This window comes from Dromiciops gliroides, chromosome 5, assembly GCF_019393635.1.
Source record: "Dromiciops gliroides isolate mDroGli1 chromosome 5, mDroGli1.pri, whole genome shotgun sequence".
Lineage (NCBI taxonomy): Eukaryota > Metazoa > Chordata > Mammalia > Microbiotheria > Microbiotheriidae > Dromiciops > Dromiciops gliroides.
In genome coordinates this window covers 5097501-5109252 of record NC_057865.1, presented here as the reverse complement: position 1 = coordinate 5109252, position 11752 = coordinate 5097501, and the positions used below count along the sequence as shown (strand labels likewise).

General features: G+C 48.6%; 1 protein-coding gene across 1 annotated transcript in view; it reads left to right on the top strand.

Moving 5' to 3' along the window:
• Window positions 1-765: 765 nt before the first annotated feature.
• The window catches only part of THSD7A (thrombospondin type 1 domain containing 7A), a 326513-nt gene continuing 315526 nt past the window's right edge, over window positions 766-11752 (top strand). Inside the window, 1 exon segment of the mRNA XM_043968023.1 lies at window positions 766-1406. Coding sequence (XP_043823958.1) covers window positions 1244-1406 — 163 coding nt within the window. The 5' untranslated portion in view covers window positions 766-1243.

Here is an 11752-nt window from a genome sequence, read left to right as displayed (position 1 = left end):
AGGAGCTCCCCAGTCACTGCCTGCTTCTCTCTGCCTACCCTCCGAGGTTATCGGCACTTTGCTCTTTCTCCCAGAATAACCAGCAGAGGATGGCTTTGCCAATACTAATCCGCGCTGAATGACATACTTTACACAGTGTCCAGAAAGGCCGAGATTGTTCATTTTGTAATAGCAGAAAGGCCCTGCGCTGCTAGAGGAAACAGATGATTTCCTTAAGCAATGAATCTAGAAGGGGGGGGGTCGATTTGGGGGCTGCCCACGTCTGCCTTTAAGATTCCCGCTCTCCCATCATGCCGTTCACGCTGGTGTCCTCGGGATTTACTAATTCCCCCTTGAAGTAACTCAGAAGTTTCAAATCCAAAAATGAGATGGAAATTGGTCCCGCTCATGACTGAGCACCCCATCCCCGACCCCACCCCACATAGCCCACAGTCTCTACCCCGTAGGAGGCCTCCGGCCTCTGTTGGCAGCAGTGCCCATCACGGGGCTGATAATCGTGGCGGGGGGGAGGGGGGAGCGGCTGGGGGTGGGGTGGCTCTTCCTGGTATCTCTCGCCCAGCTCTGCAGAGGTATCTGGAGAAGTGGGTCTGGTTACATATCTGCCTCCCCCCCCCTTCCCTTTTTGTTCTTGTCCTCCCCTCCCTCCCCCTTCGTTTCCCCTCCTTCCCTGCTCCCTCCCTTCCTCCTCCCTTCCCTGCTCCCTCCCTCTCTCTCTCCAGCTGGCGTGCCTGACTGCTGCGTCCTCCCATCCCTCGCAGCCCCAGATAACCTGCTCAGTCAGCTGGAGCCCCCTGCGGACAGCTGGCTCACTCCCGCTCGGGCTCTCGCTCTCAGCTGAGCCGAGTCTGCCAGGGAGCGCCGGCTGGAAGCGGGGGCGCAGCGGCGGCGGCGGCGGAGAGAAGGACAGCGGCCAGGGGCGCACCACGAGCGGCGGCGGCGGCGGCGGCGGCCCCGGCGTCTGCCCCGGCCCCGGCCCGGTCCCTGCCCGGGACTCTATTGTTCCTGCTGTTTGCTAGGCGTCCTTTCTCCTCTAGCCTTCGGAAGGGAACAATAGCCCCGAGTGGAGCCGGGCGCCTGGCTTTGGAGGCGGCAGCATAGGCTCTGCGCGCTCGCTCGGGCGGGCATAGGCACTCCGCACCCTCCGGACCCTGTTCTGCCCCTGCACCTCCTTTTACTGTTGCTGCTGCCTACGTCAAGGCCTCGGGCTCTGACCCCAAGCCGGACCTGCAGGACTGAGGGAGCCATGGGGCATTCGGGAGGGAGGGTGGCCCCCTGCCTCTGCAGGCGAGGAGGAGAGGGGCTTCTGCTCTTCGTTCTTTTCCTCATCTTCATCCTCATCCTCGGGGCCAGTGAGGCTGGGGCGCACACTGGATCACAGCCTTCGCTCCTTTATTTGTGGAAGACTGGTAAGTCCATGGGGCGACTTTGGGGATGGGTGAGAGGGGTGCAGACTTGGCACCTTGTGGCTATGCGTGTCCTCTGTCGGGGTCCAGACTGTCCCGGGTGCGCTCGAGATTTATTCTGCGAATGAAGCTAGAGGTGCGAGGGACCCCAAAGAGGTACATTTCTGTATCATTGAGCTGGGGAAAGGGAGATGTTCTAAAGGAGTCCATCCCAGAGGAGGGGGGCTGGGTCCCGGGAGGATGGAGGAGCTGGCGTCGGGCTCTGCCCCCAGTTAATCTGGGCAGCTCAGTCCCACTCAGATAAGGAAGCACACCATCTTCCCTGAAGGGCTGTCTTTTTACCCGTGACTCGTGAAAATCAGCGGTGAGGTGCCTGGGGCAAAGAGGAGTTCAGCCCTTGGGGGCTGTTGTCTGCTCTGTGCCCAGCCGCCCTGTGCGTCTATCCAGTGGGAGGGAAGGGGGCTGCTCAGTTCGGATTTGTTAGAAGCAGCTTGTCACATAGAAGTGCATAATGGATATGAACTAAACCCAGGCACAGGGGCTGGCGGCTGGAGTGGTCTTGGACTCCGGGCCCTCGGGGAAGCCTCAGTCCACAGTAGGCTCAGCTCCGGGGCTGGCACTGTCCAGTCAATGGTCACCCTCCTCGGGGCACTGGCCAGGCTCAATTTCTCCACAGGAGGAATCATGCCTTTTCACACCAACCCTCAGCACACAACCCAGAGCTGACCCTCCCCAATGGGGATAAGTGGCCAGTGTGGGGAGAGGTGAGCTTTGTGAAAACAGAACAACAATAATGAGGTTCCAACAAACTGAGCTTCTTGGGCTCTCAGCCCAGAGCTGTTTTGTTTTGTTTTTCCAAAAGATGAGAATCCTTCTGCCAAAGCAAAACTTTTGATGTCTTTTAGGATTAGAATCTGTTGGAGATGGTTTTTGTTTGGGGTTGAGAGGCAGAAACACCACCCCCACCCCCATCCCAAAGTTAGACACTGAGGTAGACTTCTTTATTAATGGGAAACTCTAGGAATGAGGAGAAAGATCAAATCCACCTTTGGAATGGAAAACCAAGTTAGGGAAGAAGGGGTCCTCCTAGCTTCAGATGCCCTGGCACCTTGCCACTGAGACAGATCAATTCACAATTACATGGAAATCCTGAATATTTAAAGCTCTAGCAATCCAGAAAGGGGGGCGGCTGGGGAAGATTAAAGGGAAATGTATTTAAAACTCCAGACGTCCAGCTATCTCAGGATGCTAACAAGACAGGGGAAACCTGAATTGAAGAAAAAAATCTCCCTGTCACCACTTTCCTGAAGGCAGCCACCAAAGCTTTCCTTATGGCTCTGAAGCTTAATGAACATGGTGTGGGCCAAATGGTCACCCTTTCATTGAGCATCAAATTGGGGAGCTTCCTTCCTATTCAAACACAGCCAGAGGCTGTCTTTCTAAAAGTTGGTGGAGGCTGCCAACAGACAACACAGAATCCTCAGGGAATCACCATTAGGAAATGCCCTTGAGCATGTGCTCAGCTTGGGAAGCAGGTAGGATGTTGGTTTAAACAGCTGTCATCCCTGCCCTCTCCGTGTTTACATTCTAATGCAGGCAGGGGCTATTACTAAGAAAGTCAGGGAAAAGGACATATCCACAAACTCATGACCTATGTCTGGGTCACTACAGACACCAGGGTCAGGAGTGGGCTAATGGAGGGTGGCTTCCCATTAAAGTATACATACTCATGGCTTAGTAATAAAAATCCAAGGGACTGTTCACTACAGTGGGGAATTCACTTCCTTTACATCTTAGAGAAGGTGAGATTCAAAGGGGCAGGGGAAGAAGGGGTGTTGGAACCAGAGCATATTTTAAGTACAGTGAGCTAGAAATGTACATGTCCCAGAGCAACAAAAATGTTGGAGTTGGGAAGGCTCTTCTACAAATAGAGTGTCCCAAAAGGAATGGGGTGGTTGCAGGATATTTCATGGGTCACAGAGTGGAGCAGAATCTGGGACTGCTAAATGTGGTCCTTTCTGCATCAGGTTTGAGGAAACCATGGCAGGAAGCTCAGTGGATGTTGATGATGGGAGATGTGGCTTCCCATCCCAGTACTGAGCTGAATGCCTTATCTTTATGGAGTCTATAGTCTAGTCATGGAGATGATATATATGTCCTAAAGTTTACAGTTCAAAATAGAGCATGGTAAGGGGATGAGAGAAGACAGAAATAAGAGAATTCTGAGACAGGAGAGGTACTTTCCAACTCAGGGAATCAGAGAAAACTTCATGAAGAAGGCCAACTTTGAACTGGATCTTGTTGTATGTGTAAGACTTAAGTGGGCAGAATAACCCATATATACCCATGACTTAGGAGACAGCTCGGTGACTTGTGCAACACTGGAACTGGACTCAGGAATAGCTGAGTTCAAATCCGGCTTTAGACACTTACTAGCTGTGTGACTCCGGGCAAGTCAGGTAACCTCTGTTTGTCTTAATCCACTGAGAAGGAAATGGCCAAGCCCTCCAGGGTCCTTGCCAAGAGGACCCCATGGACAGTCAAGTGCATGGGGTTATGAAAAGCTGGACATGACTGAACAGCTGAACAACAGAAGCAATGAGCCAGGGCTCGAAGGTTTACTCGGATGTGATTTCCAGGCCAGGGAAGGAACTCACATGTAAGGATCAGCCAAAGGCACCTTAAAGGGCTCACTGAAGCCTTGAACACCACAAAAGGCAGTTTATACTTTATTCCATAGGCAGTGGGGAGCCAGGAAGGCTTGGTGCAGAGGAGGGCTGGGATCTGGCTTTTCTATGGCCCAGTCTTCTTCCTCCAGTGTCCGACTGTTGGCAAGCAAACTTTTGGGATCAGATCATGTGTATGGGGAGGAGAAGGAGGTGGGAGGAAGCTCAGTGAAAGTCTTTGGGCTTGGTCAGCTAACCTGATGATGTGGGGGAGGGAAGTAGGAAGAAGGACAAGTCTAATGTACCCAACATGTGGGGGGCCCTTTAGGAGGAGATGGAAGAGATGAGGCAGAAGAGCAGGTTGGGAAGAAAAGCTGCTGGTTTGTGACATGTTCAGTGTGCAGCATCAGTATAACATCTGGGTCTAAAGCTACACCTAGCATCAGTTTCTTCATATGTAAAATCAGAGGGGGCATTTAGACTAGATGATCTTTAAGATCTGAGAGCACAGATAATGTTGTCATAGCTGATTCTCTCTTCCAAAAGCTCGCCAAAGCATGTTACTCACCCACTCAGGAAACTTCAGTAGGTCCCCGCTACTGCCTCTAAGATAAGATGCAAACTGATCTGTTTGGTGGTTCAAGCCTGGTCTGCCATTCCCTCTCATATTTCCTACTTCTCAGCCAGACCAGCCTCCTCGAGATTTCTCCTCTATGATGTTCTGTCTCATGGCTATCCCCCATACCTGACTATAAGGGAAGATGAAGCAGCAGAAAAAGCTTTCTCTAGGAGTCCCCTCCCCCAAGCTGGGCCTTGATGGAAGATCAAAGGTTTTTAGACATGGTTTTGAGGAGAGAGACACTGCCAGGTCTAGGAGAAAAAGGCCCAGAAGCAGGAAATGGAATCCTAACTTCAAGGAATAGTGGGTCATCTGGTTTGTGTGGCCCACCTTGAATACTCGCCTATTCTGCAGAATTAGGACTTAAGTTATTATTTGACTCCCTAACTAATCATTTAAAAATAATTTCCAATTATGTAATGTCTCCAAACTAAAGTTTTTGTGGAGAGGAGGAGTGTTCTAAAACCCATCCCCTCATACACACATGCATCCATACATATGCACCCATATATACAATACACATATAAAAACACACATATAATACACACAGAGATACATGTGCATGGATGCACATACAACACACACATGCAGACACACATTATCTACCTTCATGTGACTTGGTCCAGGAAGGGCAGAATGAAAGGACAGCTGATGCTAAGTTCTTGGATGTTCCCTGACAATCTGGGGGCAAACCTACATGGAAAGGGACACCTTGCTTGGTCACTCTAACAGACTTCTCAAGGCTATCTTTTGGAGGCTGAAATCCCCTCCGAACTCTAAGAACTGTCCTCAAGTCAGTGCAGAGATAGCAGTTGCCTGACAGCAGAAGAGTGCATTTCTGTGTATATTTATGCACGTGTGAACACATGCATATGTGTATGTATGTATGTGTGTTCCTTATGGAATATGGGATCACACTTTCTGTTGCCTTAGCCAAGGTGCTGAAGCAAAGAAATGAGAAAGTTGAATCCTGTGATCCCAAAGGAGTTGTGCAAACCCCTTTTGGCCACAGGGGATGGGCAGAATTCCTTGGTTGTGCTTGGCACTTAATAAGGGACCAATGCAATGTTGATTATGAATCAGTGAGTGGTGCACCCTCTGCATCTTTGGTCTTTCCAGAAAAGCTTTTACTGAAAGCTTACTGCAGACACTATCTGAATGTGTAAGAAATAATCTTTAAATTGATAGGGGATGGGTAGAAGAAGGATTTTTTTAAAAGGGAACTTTTTTTCTAAAATACTGTGGTTGGTTTGGATTGATGACTTGTCCTGCATGGGCACTTTCTCTTTTTTGGTCAGAGGCCCACATCCTTTCAATGGTTCAGTTGGTATTTGAAGGTTTTCTCATGCCCAACATGCCTCCTTTGGCTGGCCCAGAAGAATCCCACAATGCCCTCTGAATGTCAGAGCCCATTTGGAGTTCAGTGATGAGCAAATCTCTTGTGTCTAATGCTGTTCACCTGCCAGTGCTGTCCTTAGACCTCATGGCAGAAGTGCTTTACATGTGGAAAGCAGCTGCCTGGGGCCTCCCCAGCTGAAACAATATTGATTTCAAGCCTGGAAGCCATTGGACAGAGGAGTGTGGCTTGACTGATAGCACAAGGAGATGGATTCATGATCCACTGAGCAGTGGTCCCCTAAGAGTACTGACTAATAAATCAATACATCTTGGAGTGAGGTCTCTAAGACAGGCTTCCAAAGCTTTGTTCCAAGCCTTGCTCCATGAGTTTGGATGATGACACTGGTAGCATGTCTGCCAAGTTATGCAGATGCTGTGAAGCTAGCACAAAAAGTTAATTCATTGAATGAGCAATGGGCCTGAAAACATCTTTTAAGGATATTATTGTGGGCACAACTTAATGAGCATCAATGTAAAGTTCTCTACTCAGGTTTAAACATTAAACTGCACAATCCTAGGACAGTAATAATTCATTAATTTCCATAAAGATTGTTTAGATTTTCCCACAAAAACCCTGTGAGGTAGGTAGGGGAGGTGGGGAATATGAGTTGAGAACAGTTTCCAAGAAAAGCCATTAGTGTTTTAATTGGCTGCAGACTTCTTGAGCAATCAGGGTTATGTGGCTATAGTAACTAAACCAGCTATTCAGAAAAAAGTCCATTGTGATCTGTGCAGATCAGACCTATTCTGGACTATGTCCCCTTCGGACACTGTGTTTTTAAAGACATACAGAAAGAAAGATGTGGATTTGAGTCCTGGCTGACATCAACAGTGTGGCCCCAGACAAGTCACTTAAGGTAGCTCTCAATGCTCTGGACAACTCTCTGAGGTTCTGAGTTGCAGAAAAGTTGCTGACTGTCATTGGTGGGTGGAGTTTTCTCATCTGGAATTTCCCTGAACTAATGAAATCAGAGGTATGATGAAGGCAATAAAAGTCCTTCCATGAACAAAAGACACTGGCAATCATGCTTTCGTGTAGAAAAGACCTTCTGATGAAGATGCTCACTGTCCCCCAATATCTGAAGGACTCTATAGGGCCAAAGAGGGCAGAGATAGGACTCACAGATGGAACTGACCAAGAGGCAGATTCAGACTTCTTAGAAAAAGGGCTGGCCTAGCAGACAGCTGTCCAGAAGTGGGATGGCGACGTTCTTATAACTGGAGGTATTCATCTTGAAGCTCAGTGACCACCCCAAAAGATAGATTTCAGAGCGGGCTTGGATAGGATTGGGTCTTGCCCTAGAAAACCTCTGGGGTTCCCTCCAATGTAAAGATTCTAGGATTTCAAATGGGTCATATATGGGGAAAATTTACATTCTTCAGGAGATGGTGACAATAACTAACATTTGTATAAAGCTCTAGGGTTTGGAAAATGCTTTGCATACATCATCTCATTTAGTCAAAATTGAACTGTGCAGTCTTCTGGGATGAATCAGGAATCCTTTCTGATTAGCATCCTTCCTCCTATGACTCCCCCCCACCCCCACCACAACATTCCACATCACTAGCATTATTAGTTCTAGATGTGCTTGTATTACCAGAATAATTTCTCTGTCCTGACACCTTCCTCCAGTACCTTGCTGTGGCCTAGAAGGCTCTCAAAGGCTCTTCCAGAGGTACACAAGCTTAGGAAAATGCTTCTAACCTGCAGGATGGCAAATGGCTTCCCCATGGATTGTGCATCTTTTGACAGTCCTCACTCAAGTATAGAGGCGCCCCTCCCTGGAGGACTGTTCACCAGGGTGATGCTTCAGCCACAGTAGCCCAGAAAGACCAGCCATATTTGCAGGGGCTCTCCCTCATGCCTGGCATGCTCTTGTTCCATCAGGAATCCTTAGTGTCCTTCAAAGATCAACTTCACTGTCCTCTCCTACATCCCCCCAGTGGCTAATGTCCCTGACCAAATGGCCATTTATTTTGTATCAGTGCATATGTATATACATACACATTCTATTCCTTGATAGACTGTAAACTTCTTGAGGGCAAGGATTACTTAGATGTTTGCCTTACTTCCCAGTACCTAGCAAAGGATTTGAGAAATAGTCGGCCATTCATAAATGCTTTCTGATTGGTTGAGGCAGAGAGGGGTTGCAGGTCATGTCTCTGTATCGACCACCATTCAGGAAAGATTAAAGGGAGTTGTCCCTTAAGATGTTGACTGCAAAGAGTTAATGTTCAAGAGTAGGCTATGAGAATCTTTCAGCCCTGGCTAATTATTCAAGAGCAATAGAAACAAGGAGTGATGGAAAAAGCACTGTGTGGTAGTGCCAGGCTTATGAGATCCAAGTTCAAATCTTCCCTTTGATGCCAACTAGCTCTGTGGCAAAGAACAAATCTTTCTGGTGTTTTTTTTTTTTTGTGAGGCAATTGAGGTTAAGTGACTTGCCCAGGGTCACACAGCTAGTAAGTGTCAAGGGTCTGAGGCTGGATCCGAACCCAGGTCCTCCTGAATCCAGGGCCGGTGCTCTATCCACTGCACCACCTAGCTGCCCCAGAACAAATCTTTCAACCTCTTTGAATTCAGTTTTCTCATCTGTAAAATGGATTGTGGGGCCTAGAAGAGAGCTCAGAAGTTATTTAGTCTAACCCTTCATTTTACAATGGAGACATTTTTGAGGTTGCCTGGAGGCCCACCAGTGGCATGAGGTTCTGTGTGAACCACATTACAAAGTAATTGGGAAATTTTTAATAAAATAAATTAAGATAGAATATAGGTAATGTTAATTTGTGGTTTCCTAAGTCAATATGTGGCCTGAGGGATCAATTTCCATTTGAGTTTGACCCCAGTGGCCTGGAGGCTGAGGAGTTAAGTATCCTGCCTGGGGTCCTACAGTCAGAAGGGACATGACTTGCCCAAGGACACAAGGGAGTGAGTGTCAAGAGTCAACTGACTGGAGAGCCCAGATCTTCCCACTGGGCCATTTCCCTCAGACGGTTATGGAGAAGACTGCGCCTTGGAGCCTTTAAGAGTTACAGAAATGAGATGCTGTACAAAATAAACCACACAGAAGTGAAAGCCTGGATTCAAGCTCACTCTTCTCAATACCACCATCCTCATTCCTTTATTTCACTTGTGGGGGTTTCCCTCAGTGTTATTTTATTCAGTGATGTGAAAGGATCCACCTGTGGACTTTCTGGTGGTCCCCAAAGGGAGGCAGGCTCCGAACATTACTCTGAGCTTGTTTCTAGATTCTATCTATTCCCCAAGACTTGGGGCAGGGGCTGGGCCTGGGGACAAATTATCTGGGGAGTAGGCAACAAACCCATTTGGATGCGAACTAGACAGTGCAATGTCAATGTCCGCACTTAGCCTGGCCCTGTAGGAGAGCATGCATCTTGTACAAGTAGGGACAAAGTGAGGGAGTCCATACTAAGGTTGGCAAACAAAGCGCCATGAAAGCCTCCATGCAAGTTTGGCAGATGGAGGAGAGAGCTCTCAGCTTCATGTCATCGCCTGATGCGTTTGTGAGAGCTTATGGGAACAGGGAGAATGGCAGAGTGGGTGGGGGATAGGTGCCCAGAACTGGGCCCTGCAGAGGAGCAGCCTGCTGATTCCTACAGGAATGGAGCAGCTGGGAGTGTATTCTCTATCCTAGAGGATATGCTCTAGACCTCTCCACATCACTTCCATTTCCTCCACCCCCTTGCCTTAGATCTGTAAGGCAAAAAGATGATGTCTTTAGGATAGGTGGCAGTTGTCGCATTTTAGAGATGAACAAACCAAGGCTCAGAAAAGTTAGATGATTCACAATTGACAGTTGGCTAAGGGGGGCAGCTAGATGGTGCAGTGGTAAAGCACCAGCCCTGGAGTCAGGAGGACCTGAGTTCAAATCCGACCTCAGACACTTGACACTTACTAGCTGTGTGACCCTGGGCAAGTCACTTAACCCTCATTGCCCTGCAAAAAAACAAAACCAAAAAACAAAAGACAGTTGGGTAAACTGAGTTATAGCAACATTAAAGAGGTTTTGTCCAAAATCCTACAGCTACTTAATACCAGAGCTAGAACCAGAGCCTGTATCCCCTGATGCCACTCAGACACACAGTTTGACGCCCCCCTCCAGAATAGGTTCCCTTCACTAGCATACTGTAGCCCTTGACCATATCACATTGCTGCTGTGGGTAGACCTCAGGATGTCATTTCCAAGGGCACTAGTCAGTGACCTTTTCCAGAAGTGACCCCACCTTGGCAATGAATCTGCTGACCATGGCTGAGGTGGGCAGAGCTGTCTACCCAAACTCAACCTGCCAGGTAGGAGTATTCTGTTTATATCCTTAGGCAGCTTGTGATGAGTCTTGGGGCATGGGAGACTGGGGGCTAGGCAGGCAGTACATGTTCACATGCAATTCTTCCCAAACACTACAGCAAATAGGACCTGGGAGCCTCTTCCTTGGGCCTGGAGCCAAGTAATCTTAAATATGACATCACAAGGCAAAGGGTGAGGATGTCCTGTACCCAGGGGTGGTATTGAGGCAAAATCTTCCTCACCCATCTTAGCGGCTTCGAGTGTTTCTTAAATCTGATCCATATGCCTAAGCCATTCCTTTTGGCACATCCCATAAGGTGCTCTGCTTGTACATAAAGCATAGAGTCTCAAGGCCTTAAAGTGGCCATGAAGTTCACCCATGGAGGACACAAGAATGCCCTCTCTACCACCCCTGGCAGCTGCTCATCCTGCCTCCTGAAAAGGTCTTTAGTGAGGGAGAACCCCCACACACACCAGCTGAAGCTACCCATCCCATTCTGGGACAGGGTTATCAAACCTAGAACTGCCTTTTTGCAGCTTTCCCCCATTGCTTGCAGTTCTGTTCCTGGGGCCAGAACAAGCCTGGCTCCTCCTCCACAGGAAGGCCCTTCAGACACTTGAAAATAGCTCTCATGTTCCCCTCTGAGTCACCTGGTTTGCAGGTGAGGCATCCCAGAACCTTCACACAATCTGCACAGCCTCAGGGTCCTCCTTCACCATGCTGACCACCCTCCTCTGGAGGGTCTCCAACGTTCTACTGAACTTTCTAAAGTGTGGCACCAGAATGGAATACCAAGTTCTAGATGTCATTTAACTTGATGCTATCCAGTAACTCCCTATTGCCTCCAGGACCCAATAGAAAATCTTCCATTTGGCCGTCTTCCCTGCCCACCTTTCTCATCTCCTTGTACTTGATTCTTCTGCACGTGTTCTAGATGCAGGGACAGTGGGCACCTCACTGCTGATCCTCCTACAAGGCCTCCTGGCTCCCCTTTTCACTGTGCCTGCCCTACTCTCCCTCCTCATCTCCCTGACCTCCTTCAGACTCAGTTCAGTCCCACCTCCTACAGGAGACTTTTCCCAGTCCTTCCACTGCTAGGGTCTCCCCTCTGAGACTCCTTCCCCTTTATGCCATATGGCCACCATTGTTTGCATGTTGGTTTTTGCATTAAACTGTGAGCTCTTTGAGGGCAGGTCCTAGGTTTTCCTTTAATTTTATTTGTTTTGTTTTTGCCTTTTCCCCACATCCCTGTGCTTAGCAAAGTTCCTGGATCACTTACTAAATACTTGCCTGACTTCGAAAGGCAGAGAACAGAGGGAGCACCTCCCTGGTCCTGGACACCATGACTGCCTCCTTGG